The sequence below is a fragment of the Colletotrichum jinshuiense genome, chromosome 2, assembly GCF_051148585.1.
Source record: "Colletotrichum jinshuiense chromosome 2, complete sequence".
Lineage (NCBI taxonomy): Eukaryota > Fungi > Ascomycota > Sordariomycetes > Glomerellales > Glomerellaceae > Colletotrichum > Colletotrichum jinshuiense.
In genome coordinates, this window is record NC_139309.1 from 1,783,336 (window position 1) to 1,803,789 (window position 20,454).

The window sequence follows — 20,454 nt, forward strand, 5'->3', positions numbered from 1 at the left end:
TCCACTGGCCAAACTCCCATTCGCATACACACACATACACGTGACCTCCTTTCTCTCATTCTCACATGATGATATTACCGCCCGACGCGAAACGTCTCCAGCCTCTTACACGACGGCATCTCAAGCGCGTCCGCCCTGCGCATTTTATCCGGGTCCTGGAAGAACCACCCGCTCGCCGCATCGTACATCCTCTGCCGCGTCATCATCTCGTTCTCGCACTCGAACCGCAGCGTCCTCACGAGGTTGTTCTCGGCCGTTTGGTCCAGCTGGCTGAGCTTGCCCTTGGTGAAGGACTCCACGTCCTTGGGGTTGACGAAGTACTTGACATTGAGCTTCGGCGTCTGCCGCTCCAGCGTGTTGAGGCCCTTGGGGTTGTCGTACACGATGCTGGGCGCGGCCGGCGTGCCGCCGCTGAACAGGCTTGAGATGAGCGGGAACACGAAAAGGAGCAGGATCGGAAGCAGGCCCATGAGCGTCGAGAGGCCACCGCCCTCTTGTTCCGTCGCCTCGCGCGGTCTCCTCCTCGGCCGCGCGCCGCCGAACTGGTGTACCCTGAAACCCGGTCCGCCACCAAAGTTGAACACAAATTGGGGACCTGTATCGAAACCTGCGTATTAATGTCAGCGTTGCGTTTCACTTTATATCCGTTCTTCGGGCGTTCCGGAATCTCACCTCCGCCAAACGGACCACCGCCGCCAAATCCTCCCCCACCAAAGAACCGCTGGAACATCTCCTCGGGCGTCATCTCGTCCATCCCTCCGCCCCCAAATCCGCCGCCACCGCCGCCTCCTCCGCCTCCTCCGCCGCCGGCCTGTCGTCTACCGAACCCGCTGAAGGGATTCTGCGCCTGCGCCTGCCCGAACCGCGAATCGGGATCCGTGCCGAACCGGTCAAACTTCTCACGCTTCTCCTTGTCGCCCAGCACGCCGAACGCGCGGCTGACCATCTTGAACGCCTCATCAGCGTGCTCGTGCCCGTTCTTGTCCGGGTGCGTCAGCAGCGACTGCTTGCGGTACGCCTTCTTGATCTCGCTTTCTGTGACCGTCGTCTTCACCTCCTCGAGGCCGAGAATGTCATAAAACGCCGTCGGCGAGCATTTGCGGATGCGGAGGACGGCGGCCTTCTGGTCGACCGTGTACGCGCGGCCCTGGTTTCCCTGGTTATGCTCGCGACTGCGGGCGCCGCCCGTATCGGCCCCCGAGGCTGTTGCGCTCGGCATTGTGTCGGCTTATGTGCGTGTGTATTTGGGTCTGGTGAGAGTGGTTGCCGGGTGGATCGAGGGGTGGTCGCTATCGGATCGCTTTTGAATGGAGCGGAAAGGCCGATTGAGGCAGGGCGTAGAATATGGGACCCGATTTGTTGGGACTTTGGACCCGTGGGATTCGTGGCCGTGATGCGCAGTCATACGCTGAAGCAATGTTTGACTGGATGTTTTTTGCCAATCTGTCAAGATAGGCGTGCAAGGCTAGGGCCCCCGGATGATTCCCCCGCACAAGCTGCAGCAACAGCAGACAGAAGCAACTGGCTGCGTAGGCCTGATTTCGACGAACTTAAGAAGTCGTCCTGAGGTGCAAGGCAAACACTCGTAGTCCGTTGAGTTGAGGAGGGGGGGACCGTGTTGTCTCGCAGATAAAGACAAGGTCGCAACGTCCTGCTAGAAGGGAACAAGACACTCTGCAGCCAGCCCACTCGACGTTGAAATTGAGCGACCCCCGACAACCCGGGGCCACGGACCAGTTGATTGGGTGTGGCCCAGCTTACTCATCCGAACATGGACCCTGCTTATCGATAAGTCACGTCACTACAAGGGAGCTCTTGGTTCGACTCCAAAAAATAATTGGCGATATTCAACCCCCCAGCAGTCAGCCCATCAAGTCTTGCGCCAGCGGTTCAACCCCCCTAGAGTCCACGGAAATGGCGTCCAACAACGGCATGCCCGATACAGAGGAGGCGAAGGCCTCATTATTCTCCAGGCTCCACGAGTATGGCAGTATGCACACCCTTCAATCCCCCCTCCCATTCTCCTGAGGCTCTTTCCACAAGTCTATAACATTACATTGACACCACCGCCACCACCGCACAGCGAACCCCCTTCCGCCCGCAATCCACGCCATCTTCATCGCCGCTTTGCACGGCCGTCCTCTCAAGATCCTCCCCTTTTCCTTCGCTCCGGCCCTCCTCTTCAGCAGCTACGTCAATCTCGCCGGCTTCCCCACCGACAGCGCCGGCTTCACCTGCGCCATCTCGGGACTCTACGCCCTCCTCGCCCTCCGCCGCCGCCAGCCGCTGCGCAAGAAGTTCACCGCCCAAGGCCTGGTGCGCGGCACCGCCATTGGCATGGGCTTCGCGAACGCGGCTGCGGGCGCGTGGGTATACGCCAACGGTGACCGGAAGAAGGATGAAGATGAGAGGAAGACGAGGAATCGCTGGGGAGGAGAGTCATGAGGGAGGAGTTAATAACTGATGAACGGGATCGTACAAGTAAATTGTTCGTGTCCCCGACGAGCGTCTCTCCTCTTGTTGATATCTTGGCTTGGCCCGACTTGAGAAGACCACCAGTGCCAAGCCTGGGTCATGGGTTGGCAGGGTACTGGATGCGATATGTTGTACGAATATAGGGAAATACCTGCCAGATACTGGCAGACGTTGAGTCATGAGACGAAACGTGTACATGCAAGGCGCAGACGTTCGGGTGGGTCGATGCACATGGCATTGCTCCGATAAGCTTGGAGCTGATGCTTGCGTACGGAAATAACACATCAATAGGAGTCATCTGCTATAGATATGGCTTTGTATAATACTTTGTGTAGAACAACTCCAAAACAGACCTGATAAATTACAATAGCCAAGGCCAAATGTATTCATGGAGAAGAGTCTTAGCTCTCGAGAGGATCAACTGCCTACCCTACCTACTACTTGTACAATGCAGCAGAAAAAGGTCTGTACATGACTGAATGCCAGCATCGCTGGCCCCAAAGTCTCAAGTATAACGCCAAAAGGAGACATCTCAGCTCTTGATGAGTCCCCCGTATTCTGTCTATCCATACAAAGGAAAAATGCAGTTCCCATCCCAGCCTGGGCAGTCATTGCTGAACCTCTGGGCGGATCAATGTACCAAATTTTTGTTGCCCTGTTTGTTTGTCTCCTTTTCATATACCACGACTCGTTGGTCGATCAACTCCGTCTTGCGACTGTCGCGCCTCCCCTGTCTTTGTGTTTGTGTAAGGTATCGTTGCTGGGCAATCGGCTCCAGTTTTCTTCTGTAGTTGATGTGCTGTGTGCTGCGATACGCTCCACCAAATTCAGACTTCGGTAAACATCCGCCCAACGCCAAGAATCATGCAAGGACCCAACCGACATCAGTGACATGCTCAGATGATCATCTCACATCTTTGACACGTCTGGCAGTGTTTTGCATTCTATGCCCTGACAGAAGCCAGACAAAGACGACAAAGACGCTGAACAGAGTAACCCTGACGAAGTGACGGATCCGAAATCGCATATTTGCTTCGTGAACAAACAGATTTGACAGATCTGAAAGATCAAAGTCGGCGAGATACTTAATGTCACAGTCTCTGATCTTTGGCTCGGCATATGTGCGGTACTCATCAACAATGGTGTTGAGCTCCCAGCCAGTCACTTTTCGGACCACACCAACCACACAGCCAGTGCGGTGCTATGATCATGTTAGTGTGCGAATCAAAAGGGATTGATTTAGGTGAACATACCTTGCCGTGATTGCAGTGAATGAGGAGAGGGTGGTGCTCGCGGTTCAGGACTAGCCGCAAGATCGCCTTCATTGTTCGAATAGGGATAGCCTCTTTCTTTGTGCCCTTCATGTTGAACACATGGTGCCGGATGCCATTGCTGGCCATGAAAGCTGTGTAAGGCTCATCAACGTCGTCTTTCTGGACGAGGGTGCTGAGATTGGTCAGCCACGGGTCTATCGGAAGATGAATAAGCAAACATGACTTACACAATGGACTTCAGGCCAAGATTCCGAATGAAGCCAAAATCCTCGGGTTTAGGATAGCTGCTCCGGTAAACCCCAGGTACAACCACGCCGAAGTTGATGGGTCTTCCATCAATAGGCAAAACTCGCTCAATGCCCGGAGATATCGGCGAGGCCAAGGGTGTCTGGAGATGTTCGGCTACTTTCAGCAGTCCATCCTCCCGCCGTAGCATGTCTTTCTCTCCTGCCGCGGAGGTCTTCAACAACTCGTCTTCAACCGTGAGAATGACTTGCTTCTGTACATAAACGTCCATTGTAGCTTCAAGGGGGGCAACGGACTCGCGCGATCCTTGTCGCGAAGGACCCTTGGCTTGGTACTTTTCAGCCATCTCGAGAGGAATGACGTCTTCTTGCTTGGAATTGGGCTTCGGTCGATAGGCGGGATCTTCTTCGGGGTGACCACCGGCGTCCTCAAGAAACAATCTTGTGCTCCTTTTCGAAACCATCTCACCAGCCATGTGTGTGACTTCTTTGTTGGTGTTTGGTCGTTGTAGGGGCGTAGTAGAGATAGGAGCAGTGCTCGTGTGACCGTTCAAGGTCGTCGAAGTAAATTTATCGGGGCACGGGGATAATTTGGTTCAGCGTTCGGGGAATGGTCAAGAAGGGGTAAGAGGTCGTGTGAGCAAGTCGGAATAGCGTTTGGTTAAGTTTTGTAGAGGGTTCAAAGCGTGTAAAAGGATGTTCCTCCTGGGGGACAAGAGGCAGTGTTGAAAAATGTCCCTTCTCGTGTCCTTACAGACAGGCACAGACCTGACGGACGGCAAGTTGGAAGTTGAGGTCCATCTTGTCGGAGAGTCGCTGGTAGGGTGGTCTGGTTGGTGGTGGTAGCGCAGCGCAGCCAGAGGTGGTTCTTCTTGCAGGGCCCCTCGGTGATGAATTTGGGGAAGGCCAGTCGTGAAGCGAAAGAGGACAGGGCTTATTATGTTGGTGCTCGGTATCGAATTGGTGTATGTATGCAACAGAGGGAAGGTGAAGTGGGAGGAAAGGACCCTGGGCGCGCGGGAGGAGCGGTTAGTAAATGAACATCGTAATGGGTGGGATGGATGGATGGTGCGCGGAGTGGTACGTGAGGTGGGCGGCGTGCGTGCGGCGGAGGAGTAGGGAAAGGCATTGAGTTGGATGTACAATGCGTGCAAGGCAACGGACGTACCTTTTGGCAGTACCCTAGCTTCCAGGCTGGCTCCGTAGAAGCGTGGGTGCGTGGATGCGTGGATGCTTGGATGAGATGAGGTGAAATGGGAAGATCTGCCTTGGGGGTGTCTCAGGTGCGAGGCCCAAGTAGAGTATTGGCCGAAAATTTGGAGAGGCAAGAGAAGGAGAGAGCAGTCACAGACTCGCCGTGGAGGCCAAGAAGGAATGGGACCGGTGCTGGGCGAGGGGTGGGTGGGGCAGTGGCATCACAAAATTCGGGGAAGGGACGCTGGAGAAAGACCACCAGGGAAATCTGCACAATGCACCGAGTGACAAGTGTGGGCTGGACCCGACCACTGCAGGGCCACCAGCGCACCCTAGCCTCATGCCACAGAACTGGCCAGGGAGAGGGAGAGAGAAAGAGAGAGCGAAAGAAAGGCGGTCGGGGCCAAGCCTGATTCGGTTACAGCCAAAGGGATCCGTAGTGCTGAGGGGGCAATATGACGGTCCCAAGTACACCCACAGCAGCGGGAGGTGGTAGAGTGACATCCGTCGAGTGTGGGGGACCTGCAAGGGTACATTCACTAAACCACAAACAAAACAAGGTGCGACTTTTTTAGAGGGCGCATCCACTGAAGCACACTAAGCCCGCAGTTTGTAAGCTTCGGGGGCCGTCGTCAGAGAAGAAAAGAAAAAAGGGACAGAGGAAAAAAAAAAGGAGTCCCCTAGGTAGTATACAGAAAGATACGTACCTTGCATACCATTTTATTCTTAGCACTTGATGCCGAGTTGTATATCGGTACCCCCGGGTACGTACCTCTTCCTAGCATTCATCACAAATGCAGTACAGCACAGCGCAGTACAGCACAGCACAGAGGAACATCAACATCGCCGTCACAACTCGCATGAACCTAGCAATGAGCATCTGCTGGCCGCGCAACGAGCCGCGAAAGCCCCTCAGTCCCAGCACCAGACCCGTCAACGTATGCCACGATGGCTGGGTGGTGAACTGGCTGAGATGATGCTTGGATAGGAAGCAAGTCAAGTCAAGCCAGCACATAGTAGCGCCAAGTGCTCAGGGTCAACGGAACAAGAAGCAAGACCGTCGACGATCTGAGCGTGACGCAGCCACAGATCGGCAGGCGGACACTGCCATTCATTCAGCCACGAGAGAAGGCGGCGAGGGGGACCGACCAGTCCCATCTGACGCTTGTCCCTTCCTGCCTTCCTGCCTTCCTTCCTTCCTTCCTACCCCCTATTTTTTTTCTTCTCTGTGGAAAGCCGATAGACTTACACTCGGCGGCTCGTCGAGGTGCTTCATCATGGTTGGACCTCTTTCGTCCCAAACAAAAACCTGACGATCCCTCCCTCTTCCTTACCGCCTTGCGCTCCCCGCCTTCCGCGAGTGGCGGTTCCTCGAGCCGGCCGGCAGCGATCCGCGTCCATGCCTCGCGAATGTGCAGTTAAGTGGCCATCGCCTCTCTGAAGTTGCATCTCAGGGAAACATTAGGGGCGTGCTTTTCAAGTCCGTCGGCCGAGCTACTGTATGTTACCAACTCGAGTGTCGGGGAAGCAGGGATTCTCCAATAAAACGACCAACAAGCTTCACCTCCAATTCGCAAGTCTAAACCATCCCTCGCTGCTGAATGGGTGGGTGCCTGCCCTGCGTCGCCCGGTTCGAGGCGCTGTTCCTGTTGCGTCCTGTCGTGACATGCCAGTAGAAATCCTTAGAAGAAAATAATAAATAAAAAATACAATAGCGAGCAGAGGCCAACCACACGACAGCCTCACCTTCTGCCGATCGAAAGACATGCCTTCCGCATCTGCCAAATTGCCGACCTGTCCTTGAGCCGTCAGGTGATGGAGCCTACGTACTTGTTGGAGCCCGGCATAGAGCAGGTCGTGCAGTCGTCTTCGATTGTGGGTGAAACAGCCCGATTCCGGATCCGCCACGCCTTGTCTTGCCCCCCGACTCAACTGTCACTTGTTACCTCACTCCAATTCCACCAGGAGCGATGGACTGCTCTCAGGTCTCCTCGCTCAGACGCCAACTTGTCGATGTTCCAGGGCCTTTCGATGACATGCCTGCTCATCTGCCACCGAGAGTCCCTCAAACGCTCGCCATCATGGTCATCGTACGTCATATTTGCTCGCGCAGCTTCCGCACATATTTGATGGAAAGTGTCTTTGGTACAGTACAAACGCCCGCCGCTTGAACAGGGCCGCCAGGCTGCGTAATGTGCCTGGGGTCGGTACCGCACCATTGGGTACACCGTACGCGAGAAGAAGAAACGCAAGAACCGGACCAGCCTTCCGTACCGCCATGGCAAGACATTACCTCACCAGGCCCTTGCGAACCGCCTCCATCACGGTATCAGTGACGCTGCCAACCTAACCAAATCAAGGAATCCTACCTCTCTGTGCCTGTCTTTCACTTCTACGGAATATTCCCCCAGTGGCCACCCGGATGCCGGCACAGGAAGGTGACTGGCCCTGCAAGCAGCAAACGACGCCCGGGGCAACTCGCCTTTTTCGGCACCGAACAGTACTTCCACACCACACACCTGAGGCTGACCAGGATCAACCTGTCGATAGGGTCCTTGGAAAAACCTCGCAAACCGCCTTGCCCCACCGCAGCGGACTCGTCTGTTTTTTCGGCAGTATTTTGTTGCACCTCTTGTTCTCTCCTTCACGCAATTTCGGGCCTCTGTCCCATAATGCCCAAAGAGTGATATCCCGAGAACCCACCGCACTACGGTCGGCCGTCTCACGGTCGACCAGAATCTAGTGGACACCTGTGTTATGCACCTCCACGACGCTGTGTGATGACCGAGATGCTGGCTCGCCCTGCCTCCCCGCGGCGCGTCCATTCTAATTCCTAGCGTGCCCGTAGCGTCGGTCTGCTCGGAAGCTCGAGTCGGTCGACCTGCCACTCCTGCCAGTCAAACCTCTGGAGCTCAGTCCGGCATGATCACTATGTACCTACCCAACGGCGGCCCCGGCTCGACCCCAGGAGCTCATCACACCATTCTGGCAAGCTGCACTAGACACAAGGAATAATTAGGGTTCACTTCAGCGGAGTTTAGAGCGAAGGAGGAGGGACGCGTGTGAAATGCCGGTAGCGTAAACACACGATCGGTCGATTTCTCCCAGCTGAGGCGCCCGACTAATCTTGACTAATGTGTCACCGTTCGACACCATCAGTATACCGTTCCCTATCCACCTGCTCAAAGGCACCAAGAAATAAATAAATGATAGAAACCGACAGACTCGACCACGTTGTACACCATATGGTCGCCCAGGCAATGCCTCCTCATGTGCAGCCTTATCCAAGCCCGTCAACGCCAATAAACCATGCTAATCAATGCTTCGTGTTACTCATCTAATATTCTCCACTAGTTTAACGGGCTGCTCCTCCTCCTAGCAAGCAGCGTTCCACATCTCGTGTAGTAGCATCGTGCCAATAACTGATGCGCCCTGCAGGCTGGAAGTCGGCGAGCGATTGCCCCAAATCTGAAGCGCGAAATGGCAAGACACGGCCAGTTCGCCGATCCCCAGCGACGTGTTGATGATGGTTGCCCAGCTAGGGGTTTTTTCGTGACGCAGATCCCTGATGGCATCGCCAGTAAGGTGAATGGCGATGGCCATGCTGAGGAGCATGGCGCCAAACATCACGTCCCGGCTGTACGGGTATGACGCGGATGTTGCGTGGAACCACGCGCCCAGGAGAATCGCCAAGGTAAAAACGTCGAGCAATCGGTTGTTGCGCACGCTGGCCGTTCTTGCCAGGGACCCGGAATTTGCAATCTCGGCGTTGCTCTGTCTTGTTTCGTCGTGTTCTCCATCCTCGGGTTCGTCTTGGCTTAGAGTGAAACTCGAATTGAGGAGATCTGCCAAAGAGCTGCGCGGATCGCTGGGATTCGACACGGATGGCGCAAAGAACTTGGGCTGCGCGAATGCCACCTTGCTCGCGCCCCCGTTCTCGTCGTCTGTCAGCGCATTGGGTTTGGACGCATTCGTGCTGCCAAAGGTAAAGATGGACTGCTTTTCGACCGGTTTCGTCAACTGCTTGGGGCCGTTGCGAAGCTTGTGTGCAGGCGTGACCGGCGCAGGAGGCACCTTGTACCAGAACGGGCTGGAATTTGGGCCAGGATCAGGTTGACCAAATATCTGGTTTGGCGCCTTTGGGGGACCGAAATCCTTGAAAGCTCGGTGTTTGGACTGCGTCGGTGACCAGTCCATTTCTTCCGAATATTGGACCTGTGATGGCGGTTCCGGTGCGCCGGAGCCTACTTTGCGGTTGCTGGATCGATATTGCAAATCACGTTGAAAGAGTGCCGGCGAACCGGAGCCGATGCTCGTTGGGCTCGGTGGAATCGCTGGTCTTGGACTAGATTCGGCCAAGATATCGTCGAGGAGGTTCGACATGGTTTTGTTGTCGTCCTCCTGGCGTTGCACTTGCGGCCTCGGCGGCGATGATATAGGGGTTCCGGTTGTCTGGAATAGGGGTGTCGTGTCAATACGGACAGATCGCTGTGCGAGGACGTATATCTAGATCTTTGAATCAGTGATGCTCTTTCGCAGCATGGGCTGGCACCTGCTTACCGCTGTCATGAGCAAGGCCATGAAGCTATGCATGCTAATCTGGGCGCTCTGCTCCGCCGCTCGACCGCCTTTCAATTCGGTCATTCTCATGGCCAAGAATCTCGTGAAAATGATCAGTCCCTGGAATGTGTACCAATGAGACAGTCCAAGTATATGGCGGGAAAAGCCTCGGAAAACCTGGACGAACTTGGGGTTCCACCAGATGCTCAATGCATTTGCCCATATACTCCAATGAATCAGCCTGTCAGGACTGGGCAGAAGCAATACCAAAGCAAGTGAAAGCCTCTGCGACCATGACAGTTCAACGTCGGGATCCCGCAGCGGCCCTTCATCCTGGTTCGAGAAGACCACTGCCAAAGATGCAACGTGCCACAGGTACTGGCAGGCGAGTCCACCCAGCCACAGCCAGCTTCCCATCTTCGCCGACAGGTCTAAAGCCGTAACTTGCTTGGGGGTTACTCGGTTCTTCCTGCTCCTGTCCATCATGCGTCGCAAGTGATCTGTCCGGGCCGTGTAGCCAGCTTGGTCAAGTTGAGCGTGGACCTTCGGCTCGCACTTGGCACATATCTGCGGGTACCGCTGCTCCAGTCGTCTTCGGAACTTGTACATGTTATTCTCTAATTCTGCGTATTCTGGGTGATCCGGGTCTTCGGGCAGGTATTGCGCCAGGGAGCTGGTAAACAGATGCTGGTTCTTGAGGCATGTCGGGCAAAAGATGCTCTGGGAAGGACTGGAGAAGTCGGGCGAATGTGATCGCGGTATCGCATAGGTCGTCGACGCGGATGCAGACGTTGTCTTGGCCACTGGAGGATCGGTAATGTCTCCGCGCTGGATCTCGTCAGATGAAGTCACGGGTCCCGATGCGTCGTGGGGTGACTTACCTCGTCCAAGTAGTTGGTCGCGTCGCAATGGAGACAGAGGAACTCGCGTATTAAGCCGTCGTATTTCGTCGATGAGCGCTTACCGCAGTAGAAGCAGTTCAAATACCTGCCACCTCTCAAGTTTGCCATGGCGCTTTGAGGTTGCGGGCTCCTCGGGCCAGACAAAGCATTTATGCAGGTTGTCGAGATGTCTCTTCGATATTGTTGTAGCCAGGAACTTTCTAGATTCTGCCGGGCGGTCTGGAGGTGTTTCCGTGGGAAAGCAGGGGAAAGAGCAGGGATGCCCGAGGGCGAACAGGAACATGAGGTCATCCGCTTTCTCTGTCGCGAACCCACTAGCGGGATGCACTAACAGATGGCGCTAATTGGAAGTTGCTGCTGCTTCGACGTGGCATTCTGCAGGGACTTCGAGTGCTTCTCCACAATTGCTTAGTGGCTAGTTTGGCAGCCGTGCGAGGTGCACTAACATTGACTGGAGTTGCGCCCACCATCACTATGTCATGTCACATCTGAGAACACAGATTGAGAAAAAGTACTCGACAGTCTCCCATAGAACGAAGATCCATTCTTGGAGGGCCTCTCCTCCTCCAGGCAACGTCTTATACACACCAAGATCGGGTTCCTCAGTTTACTTGCAGGACCAAGGTGGAATAACGAGGTGTTTGTTCACTTGGTTGGGTAAGACTCACAACTGGAAGCTCACAACACGTTGCTCACAATATTTTAGATGCTGAACACAAACCGCACGTTCACCCCAGGGCATGGCATTTGGGTCACACCAAGCTTATTTCAAACCCCACCATTCACACCATGGCAAACAATGGAAAGCCGGCCGCATCCACTCTAATTGGGATTGCATCTGCCTTCTGTGCCCTCGGCCTGGGACTTATTCTACGCTCCTCATGGAAGGCCTTACTTGCAACTCTACTGTTGGGAGCTATTACGATCATCATATTTGTGACGGTAGTGATGCCTTTATTGGATATGAGAAGCTACCAGAAAAACTGACATCAATTAGGTGCGTCATCTTCAAATTCAACAGTCTCGACTTAAACGCCCTGTAGTATTGTCCGAAATTGCCACCACAGACTCCATTGGTCTCGGCCTCTTAAAGGGAGCCTACTTCTTGGTCGTTCTTGGCTCGGGTGGCCATACAAAGGAGATGCTCGCCATGATGGAAATCGGCTTCCCCAATGTCTCCAAAATGCATCGACGTTATCTGATATCCAGCGGCGACTCCATGTCTCTCAAACACCTTGAGGCATTTGAGAATGACCTGAAAATGTCCAATGGCGATGAGCAGGCCGGTACGTTCGACAAGTACATTGTTGCACGAGCACGGAAGATACACCAGAGTCTGCTCACAACGCCCTTTACTGCCTTGCTATCGGTCGTCCAGGTTTTCCCCCTCCTGTTGTCCTCCCCGTTCACGGGTGTAAGAAGCCGGCAACAGTACCCCGACATAATCCTTACCAACGGGCCGGCCACGGGTTTCATTGTCGGCCTAGTAGCCTATCTTCTTAAGATGTTCTACGTTGTCCCCGAGGACAGTATGCAGGTTCTCTATATTGAGTCATGGGCGAGGGTTCGCACACTCAGCTTGACTGGGAAGCTGTTCTATCACACAGGCATCGCTGATCTGCTTTTGGTCCAGCATGAGAAAGTGGCCAACGCCTATGGGATAACCAATGCGGGCTGTATGGTTGTGAAAGGAACAAAGTGATTTGTAGTTTCCCGAATACATATTCCTGGTTGTGGCAAGGGGGTCTCCGAAGGCCGCTTCGGTAGGTTGGAGAATGAGCACATATCGGGATATAATTCACCACTCATCGTCCCATCTTGCCGCGTCTATTCGCCACACTTTAGGCCAGGTACATTGGAGTTTCCAGCCCTACGACAGAGTAGATTGCGACGCGCTTCGGCGCAGTGTACTTTATACCAGATCATCGCTCTTACTAAACACCAAACGGCAAGGGAGCTTGGGGCGTAACGTTCAACCTGTCGAGAGTCATGCCACAGCGTCAAATACGCCTAAATAAAAGGGGCGAATAGACTATAAAAGCAACATACTGTTCTTCGTTCACCTTGAGGTTGGTCATATTGTACAGAGTTTTGTAGTACATACACTTACAAGAACCGCGACGCCTATGCCTAAAGCGCAGTCGGTTCCGGGGCCGCGTCCTTCTCCGCCTCGTCGCCAAAGTTGGCGTAGCTAGCACCCCGGCTTTGCTCGATCGCCATCGCCTGCTTGCTCGCCCAGCCCTTCCAGTGCTCGAACTGCTTGTCCTCCAGGTCTTGGGCAATCTGCAATCTGTTCTTGCCAAAGTACGCTCCAACGTGCCTAGCCTCCTCCCTAGCAATGCGCTTCTCAATCTCCTCCTCCTGGCGCAGCGCATAAAATTCCTTTCTCGCGACATCGTATGCCTTTTGCCTGTTGAGTTCGGTGTTGTGCATGAGCCAAAGCTGGCGCTGAACGACACTGCAGGGAAGTTAGCTTTGTGCAAGACCGGGTCGCTGTTGTCAGCTCACCATTCACCGGTCAAGGGCAGGCCAGGCTGGCGGAGACCCTTGCTCCAGTCGCATCTTTGGCCATCCTTTCCATCTGTCTCCAGAATCATTCTCGGCCGGGCCAGTTCCCAAGGGTGGTCTCTGTAGAATGTCGATCGTAGGCCGTCCTCTTCGTGCTTTATTCTCTGAGGCTTGTAGATGTTTCGCGGCTTGCGGAGCTTAAGACTAGCGGGTTTATGCTGCACCATGATCGGTCTCGTGAGGATTTCGGAGGGAGGGATGTCCTTCATGACCTGGAACCATGGTGGCTCCTGGACGGGGTAGTTGGGGAGGATCCTCGTGCTCAACTCCTGGCTGACGGCCTGGTAGATCCGGGCAGGCCGTATTTGGCGACCCATTTTGACCTAGAGAACAGGTCAGATAAATTTTGATTGCGTCCGTACGGGATTGAGTCTTACTATTCGGATCGATGCAGCAATGGCAGGTCGAGGGTTGCTGTCTGGGTGCTGATCAAGGTAGCTTCATCAATCGCGAACAGCAGTTCAGAAATTTGGAGCGTCGGCCAATCCTAACGCCGCCCCGGCTCTGCCGTCCGGCCCCACTCTACCCATGCATTTCACCTGCGAAATAATATTGCCAGCCCAATCATCCCGGAGCTTTTGGTAAACCAGCTTGAGCTTTCCGAACTACATTACGCCAATCCTCTTTTTTCCGCCAGCGAGCTCACGCTCTTAGATGGATTGGTGACGCTTTGGCCGCAATGCCCGACAGCCCATGAAAGTACTTAGCCGGATTGACGGGTCCGTATGCGGCGCGATCCTCTCGACTAGACCCTCGGCGACTCGAGCTGCAGTTTCTTCCCGGTCAAAGGTTCGAAGCGAGAGATATTCGAGGGCGCCGGCGTCCCAATGCCGCCTACACCACACTAGATTGGCTCGCGCGCCAGTTTCTTATTGTCCCCAGACAGCCTCATGGCTGCTGTCGACTTTTCTGCCGGCGCCCTCTAGACGTCCTCGTACCTCGACATATTCAAATCCAACATGCCGCGAACGCATTCAACAATACAGCCATGCAGCCGCAGCTGCAGCTGTTGTAGATGTTCATTCGGACCATATGGTTATGCGGAAGAAAAAGGAGGACCTTCTCAAGTTCATGGACCACCAAGATGTCGGGACGGTGGACGAACACCTGGAGCTCCTCGAAGATCCCTATCTCAACAGATACGCCCGTCCCGAGCCTACCAAGTTGACGGTATCAGAAAGAAAGGAAGACCTGCAGTATCCATCAATACACGAAGCGCTCCGCGGCGATGAAGACATTGCGCAGGTCGTGGCGAAGCTAGGAACGGCCGTGAGCACCAGGCTGAGAAACCCTTTGAGAATGAGTTTCGAATCTATATACGCCATGTACATGGCACTCCCGGAACCTCGGATGATACACATACCGGCAAAGCTGCGCCACCACTTGCTCAGGGTTTTTGGCACGCCGAAGAGGAAGGAGTCACAGGTAATGCTACGGTACTTCTCCCTCATTGGCGATGCGAAGGACTGTGGGATTGCCTTGCGTCGTAACGAATGGAACCATGCGCTGGCCCTGGCAAGTAGATACGTCGGCAAGACCACCGAGACGGAGGCAGAGTCTGCTCTTCAATTATGGAGAGAAATGGAGAAGCAGTCAGGGGTCAAGGGCAACTCCGTCACCTTCAATATTCTTTTTGACGCCGCGTCCAAGTCCGGTAATTTTCCGCTTGCCGAGATGCTTTACAAAGAAATGAGGTCTCGAAATATCCGTTTCAACAGGTACCATCGCGTCAGCTTGATTCACTTTTTTGGGCTCCAGGAGGATGCCGACGGCGTGCGTGCCGCCTACAAGGAGATGGTGGAAGCCGGGGAGATGATTGATACTGTGGTTCTCAACTGTGTCATCTCGAGCTTTCTGAGGTGCGGCGAAGACGAAGCGGCTCTAAGAGTTTACGAACACATGAAGTCTAGTCATTCAATGGCTGCCACACGGCCTGAAAATGACTACTTTATGGAGAAGGTGGTTGGCAAGGTGCTCTTCATGTTCGCCGAGATCGGCAATAAGCACCCAGAGATGCGGCCCAAGCTGCAGGAACTGACAGACAACACACCTGATATTCGAACATATCGCACCCTCATCATTCACTTTGCCATACAGAAGGGCAACTTGAGCAAGGTTGCTCAGTTTCTCGATGAGATGAAGTGGTTCGAGGTACCGGTCCATGGGAGCGTATTTCTTACCCTCTTCGAAGCGTTCAACAAGCATGGCGGATCTGCCCTATCTGAATGGAACGCTGCCCGACTGGAGAATGTTTTTTCCGCGTTACTACAAGCACTTGACGGCAAGGCTCAAGATCTGTACCTCGATACCTGGCTCATGATATGGGCGCTTCGGGCGTTTATGAAATGTACAGATAAAGACAGGGTATTGGAAGTGTACGAACAGTTTAAGAATAGGTGGCGACTGGCGCCAGACAGAGCGCTGTTCATGGAGAAGTACGCCGCCAGGCTTTTGGAGGATAAGGATTCAATTGGGTCCAGAGAACATGTGCCTCGGCAAAATAAGGCCAAGGCAACCAGGAGATATCCTGTGTAAAAATACTTATACAATAGACAATGATATCAGTAATTTCAGTTGGCGGGATTATCGCAGCTAGCAACTTCACTAGGCACTAAAAATGCCAATCGATGGTCTTTTTAAATCGATCTCCAGGGCCAGGGTTGCCGTCTTTACTGCGGCGTGTCATTTACACCTTGCACACCGAAGTTAATCAAGAAAGACAACGTCATATTTGCCGGATGCAGAACTTGGCGATGCTGGCAGGTGAGGACGAAAAGTCTCTATTTCAGCTTATGTACAATGTCGCCCTCTACGCCCAACTCAATCCATGCTTTACACTCGCGATTGACCCAAGAAAACGCGTATACGACCGCTTAAACCTTGGGCTTGTAGGATTGCCAGGCTGGAAATTCGTCAGTAATTGACACGAGAGAGATCCGGAGCAGACAGGAAAAGCACGCACCAGCGATGCCGAAGGGGGCGAAGAAGCCGACGGCGGAGTAGGTCCAGAAGCCAGCGCCGAACCACTTGGACTTGGGGTTGAAAGGAATGTTGGTGTAGGGGCCCTCGGGGTAGTGGTAAGGCGAGGACATCTGGGCGCGGGTGGTCTGGAAGCCGCGGCGAGCGACGATGGTGCGAGTCTGGGGGACCGCGCGGGCAGCGGCACGGGCGAGCATCTATGGAGGGTCAGTCAGCATCAATCGGGTTGCCAATGCAATTTGGGGTGTCGTAAGTACTTTGGCGGTGTGTTCTGAGGCGATCGCGAAGCGCAATGGGGAGACGGAGTGATGTAGTTGTGGTGTTGAAGTCACCAAGAAGAGTGGTCTGAGGTGTGATCCGGCAAAGCTCCAAATCTCCAAGGCTCAAGTATTATGTAATCACACGTGACTCTCAGCCTACTTTCCGCCCATCCAGTCCTGCTGCCGGGATTTCGAAGCCATTGGGATGCCTGACCGCTTACCGTGCCTGGGCGTCGTTCGTCCACTTGCTTGGAATTTTTTTTCTGCCTTTGCCCGCCCTCGCTGGGCGCCAACATTTTCCGTCTGCGCCAGGAAATGCGACCGCTGCACCTCATCGCTGGGACCAGGCAAATTTGAGAGCTCCGTCTCTTCTCATACCACAACCCCGAGAGACGGATTACCGACCGCACTTCGGTCCTCCTCCTCCCTTGCAAGTATTTCAATACCCGGGGGAACAACTTTCATTTACTCCCGTTGCATTGTCGGCACCTCCCCTATCGCCAACCTTGCATCGACTGGTTGCCGCCACCACTTTTGTTTCCCCAGCTTGGCGCCAACCAGCTGCCCACCATGGACGAGCTTTTCGATGTTTTCGACGCTCAGCCCGACGCTCAACCCGAATCACCGAGCGAGCCTGAGCCTTCTGGGCCTCCCCAGAAGTCGCGGAAGAAGGACAAGAAGAGCAAGAAGCGTAAGGCCGACGGCGCAATCAAGAATGGCGTCAGTGCCGAGCAAGCGGACGCCGAAATGCCTGACGCCGATGACACCTCCAAAGATGGCAAGGACGCAGAGGAAGCTGACGATGCGGCTGCGACGTCAGATGAGCAACAGGAAAGCCACAAGCGGAGGAAGAAGGAGGACGAGGCCCTACCTGTCTTGACCGACACTTTCCAAACCGCCCAATCCAGAGAGGTCGCCGGCGCTGCGACCTTTACCCAGGCACAGGATGAGGCACTCGTCCTTTCCCACAACATTCAGCACCAAGTCGCCCTGCCCCCTGATCTAGACTACGAATACGTCCCGCTCTCTGAGCACAAGCCTCCCGCGGAGCCTGCGCGCAAGTACAACTTCAAGCTTGATCCTTTCCAAAGCTTGTCCGTCGCTTCGATCGAGAGAGAAGAGAGTGTCCTGGTGTCTGCCCACACGTCTGCCGGAAAGACTGTTGTCGCCGAGTACGCGATTGCTCAATGTCTGAAGCGCAACCAGAGAGTCATCTACACAAGTCCCATCAAGGCTCTTAGTAACCAAAAGTACCGAGACTTTGAAGCACTCTTTGGCGACGTCGGCCTCATGACTGGTGATGTCACGATCAATCCCACCGCTAGTTGCCTGGTCATGACAACCGAGATTTTGCGCTCTATGTTGTACCGTGGTTCTGAGATTATGCGCGAGGTAGCCTGGGTCGTTTTCGACGAGATCCACTACATGCGAGACAAGACCAGAGGTGTAGTCTGGGAAGAGACCATTATTCTTCTTCCCGATAAGGTCCGCTATGTATTCTTGTCCGCCACCATTCCGAACGCGTTTCAGTTTGCGGAATGGATTGCCAAGATTCATCACCAGGCGTGTCACGTTGTCTATACCGACTTCCGACCGACCCCCCTCCAGAATTACTTCTTCCCTGCCGGTGGTAGCGGTATCTTCTTGGTTGTGGATGAGAAGGGCGTTTTCAGAGAAGGCAACTTCCAGAAGACGATGGCCCTGATCGAGCAGGGCAAGGGACAAGATCCCAATAACGCCAGCGCCAGTTGGAAGGGCAAGGGCGCGAAGAAGAACACGCAAAAGGGTGGTCAAGCCGCGGACATGAAGGCCGACATCTCCAAGATTGTCCGAATGATCATGCAGAAGAGCTTTCACCCCGTTATCATCTTCAACTTCAGCAAAAAGGAGGTCGAGAATCTGGCTTTGAACATCTCTCACTTCCAATTCAACAACGACTCCGAGCAGGCCATGGTCAAGACCGTATTCAACAATGCAATTCAGAGTTTGGCCGAAGCCGACCGCGAGCTACCTCAGATCCAGAACTTGCTACCACTCTTGCAGAAGGGTATCGGTGTGCATCACTCCGGACTTTTGCCTATTCTGAAGGAAACGATCGAAATCCTCTTCCAAGAATCTCTCATTAAGGTGCTTGTCGCGACTGAGACCTTCTCCATTGGTCTCAACATGCCTGCCAAGACCGTAGTCTTCACCCAGGTTAACAAGTGGGACGGCACTCAGCGGAGACCTCTGACCCCGTCTGAGTACATCCAGATGTCTGGTCGTGCCGGTCGTAGAGGTTTGGATTCTCGAGGTATTGTCATCATGATGATTGATGACAAGATGGAGCCAGACACGGCGCGGGCTATCGTCGTGGGTGAACAAGATCGTCTTAACTCCGCCTTCTACCTCGGCTACAACATGATTTTGAATCTGCTTAGAATCGAAGCCATCTCCCCCGAGTTCATGCTTGAGCGTTGTTTCCACCAGTTCCAGACTGGTGCCAGCGTTCCCGCTCTTGAGCGGGAGCTTATGGCGCTCCAACAAGAGAGGGACAGTATGTCTATCGCGGACGAAGCTACCGTCAAGGACTACTACAACCTACGCAACCAGCTGGAGCAATACACGAGTGATATGCGCGCTGTTATTCAACACCCTGAGCACTGCACAGACTTTATGCAGCCCGGCCGTCTGGTTCGAATTCACGACCCCAAGAAGACCAACAACACCATCGGAGGCACGGACTTCGGTTGGGGTGTCGTGGCAAACCTGATTCGTCGTGACCGCAACTCGGCACGCAAGCCCGGTGAACCTGAATATCCTCCTCAAGAATCCTACCTCATCGATGTCATGATGGTTGTGGACCAGAAGAGCGCTCCCGTCGCTGAAGGTGCTAAACTTTCTTCGGGAGACCTACCGAACGGTCTTATTCCCTACTCGAAACCGGAACAACCCGACAGCGGAGCCCGCTTCGAGATCATTCCATGTCTGCTGACTTGCGTTAAAGCCATCAGTCAAATTAGAGTCTTCATGCCGAAGGATTGCAAATCGCAGGCCGCGCTTCAGGAAGTTGGAAACTCTCTCAGGGAAGTACACAGGCGCTTCCCTGATGGCCTGCCTATCCTTGATCCGACTGAGAACATGGGCATCAACGACGATTCCTTCAAGGCTTTGATGAGAAAGATTGAGATGCTGGAGGCGCGTCTGCTCACCAACCCTCTCCACGGATCACCGTTGCTTCCTGAGCTTTACCTCCAGTACCGAGCCAAGGAGAAGCTAGGCGAACAAATCAAGGCTAAGAAGAAGGACATTGCTAGACTTCACAGCATTGCTCAGATGGACGAGCTTAAGGCGCGCAAGCGTGTCCTGCGCCGTCTTGGTTTCCTTAACGAGTCAGAGGTTGTCGAGCTCAAGGCTCGTGTCGCCTGCGAGATATCATCTACAGAAGGGCACGAACTTGTTCTTGCCGAACTTCTGTTTGATCGCTTCTTCAACGAACTCTCACCCGAGCTCATCGCAGCGGTTCTTAGTTGTTTCGTTCTGGACGAGAAGCTTGAGACAGCGGCTCTGCGCGAGGAGTTGGCCAAGCCCTTCCGTGAGGTTCAGGCCAAGGCGAAGCAAGTTGCCAAGGTCAGCAGGGAGAGCAAGCTTGACCTCAACGAGGAGGAATATCTCGCTGGCTTCAAGTGGCAATTAATGGAGACTGTTTACTCTTGGGCGCAGGGCAAGCCTTTCGCAGAAATCTGGTAAGTTGGCAAGGAATAACTACTTGTACTCCCACTAACACAACACAGTAAAATGACGAATGCCTACGAGGGTTCCCTCATTCGTCTTTTCCGCCGCCTTGAAGAGCTTCTGCGCCAGATGGGCCAGGGCGCCAAGGTGATGGGTAGCGACGAGTTGACCCAGAAGTTCGAGGACAGTCTTGCCAAGATCCGCCGCGACATCGTTGCGGCCCAGAGTTTGTACCTCTAAAGGTTTGTTCCAGATACTTTCCGCTGGCATAATCGGATGCCCG

The 20,454-nt window shown here is 54.1% G+C and overlaps 9 protein-coding genes across 9 annotated transcripts; 4 read left to right on the forward strand and 5 right to left on the reverse strand.

The window, feature by feature from the left end:
- Positions 1-74: 74 nt before the first annotated feature.
- EsH8_II_000488 (uncharacterized protein) lies at positions 75-1,219 on the reverse strand (the record flags this gene model as incomplete). The annotated part of the gene is made up of 2 exons (XM_083263786.1): positions 75-607; positions 673-1,219. The coding sequence occupies 2 exons, from the start codon at positions 1,217-1,219 to the stop codon at positions 75-77; spliced, it is 1,080 nt and encodes a 359-aa protein (XP_083121108.1).
- Positions 1,220-1,914: 695 nt separating this feature from the next.
- On the forward strand, positions 1,915-2,445 carry EsH8_II_000489 (uncharacterized protein; the record flags this gene model as incomplete). The annotated part of the gene is made up of 2 exons (XM_083263787.1): positions 1,915-1,990; positions 2,084-2,445. 2 exons carry the CDS (start codon positions 1,915-1,917, stop codon positions 2,443-2,445), a joined length of 438 nt encoding a protein of 145 aa, XP_083121109.1.
- A 934-nt stretch (positions 2,446-3,379) lies between these two features.
- EsH8_II_000490 (tyrosine phosphatase family-domain-containing protein) lies at positions 3,380-4,470 on the reverse strand (the record flags this gene model as incomplete). The annotated part of the gene is made up of 3 exons (XM_083263788.1): positions 3,380-3,676; positions 3,729-3,921; positions 3,977-4,470. The coding sequence occupies 3 exons, from the start codon at positions 4,468-4,470 to the stop codon at positions 3,380-3,382; spliced, it is 984 nt and encodes a 327-aa protein (XP_083121110.1).
- Positions 4,471-8,563: 4,093 nt separating this feature from the next.
- Positions 8,564-10,758, reverse strand: EsH8_II_000491 (Ima1 N-terminal domain-containing protein; the record flags this gene model as incomplete). The annotated part of the gene is made up of 3 exons (XM_083263789.1): positions 8,564-9,694; positions 9,749-10,576; positions 10,630-10,758. The coding sequence occupies 3 exons, from the start codon at positions 10,756-10,758 to the stop codon at positions 8,564-8,566; spliced, it is 2,088 nt and encodes a 695-aa protein (XP_083121111.1).
- A 681-nt stretch (positions 10,759-11,439) lies between these two features.
- On the forward strand, positions 11,440-12,352 carry EsH8_II_000492 (N-acetylglucosaminyldiphosphodolichol N-acetylglucosaminyltransferase anchoring subunit ALG14; the record flags this gene model as incomplete). The annotated part of the gene is made up of 2 exons (XM_083263790.1): positions 11,440-11,592; positions 11,648-12,352. The coding sequence occupies 2 exons, from the start codon at positions 11,440-11,442 to the stop codon at positions 12,350-12,352; spliced, it is 858 nt and encodes a 285-aa protein (XP_083121112.1).
- Positions 12,353-12,780: 428 nt separating this feature from the next.
- EsH8_II_000493 (mitochondrial 37S ribosomal protein mS23) lies at positions 12,781-13,535 on the reverse strand (the record flags this gene model as incomplete). The annotated part of the gene is made up of 2 exons (XM_083263791.1): positions 12,781-13,108; positions 13,159-13,535. 2 exons carry the CDS (start codon positions 13,533-13,535, stop codon positions 12,781-12,783), a joined length of 705 nt encoding a protein of 234 aa, XP_083121113.1.
- Positions 13,536-14,250: 715 nt separating this feature from the next.
- On the forward strand, positions 14,251-15,753 carry EsH8_II_000494 (uncharacterized protein; the record flags this gene model as incomplete). The annotated part of the gene is made up of 1 exon (XM_083263792.1): positions 14,251-15,753. One exon carries the CDS (start codon positions 14,251-14,253, stop codon positions 15,751-15,753), a length of 1,503 nt encoding a protein of 500 aa, XP_083121114.1.
- A 338-nt stretch (positions 15,754-16,091) lies between these two features.
- Positions 16,092-16,922, reverse strand: EsH8_II_000495 (cytochrome c oxidase subunit VIII; the record flags this gene model as incomplete). Its single annotated transcript, XM_083263793.1, has 3 exons — positions 16,092-16,120; positions 16,181-16,394; positions 16,863-16,922. 3 exons carry the CDS (start codon positions 16,920-16,922, stop codon positions 16,092-16,094), a joined length of 303 nt encoding a protein of 100 aa, XP_083121115.1.
- A 105-nt stretch (positions 16,923-17,027) lies between these two features.
- On the forward strand, positions 17,028-20,411 carry EsH8_II_000496 (ATP-dependent RNA helicase MTR4; the record flags this gene model as incomplete). Its single annotated transcript, XM_083263794.1, has 2 exons — positions 17,028-20,182; positions 20,231-20,411. The coding sequence occupies 2 exons, from the start codon at positions 17,028-17,030 to the stop codon at positions 20,409-20,411; spliced, it is 3,336 nt and encodes a 1,111-aa protein (XP_083121116.1).
- Positions 20,412-20,454: the final 43 nt, after the last annotated feature.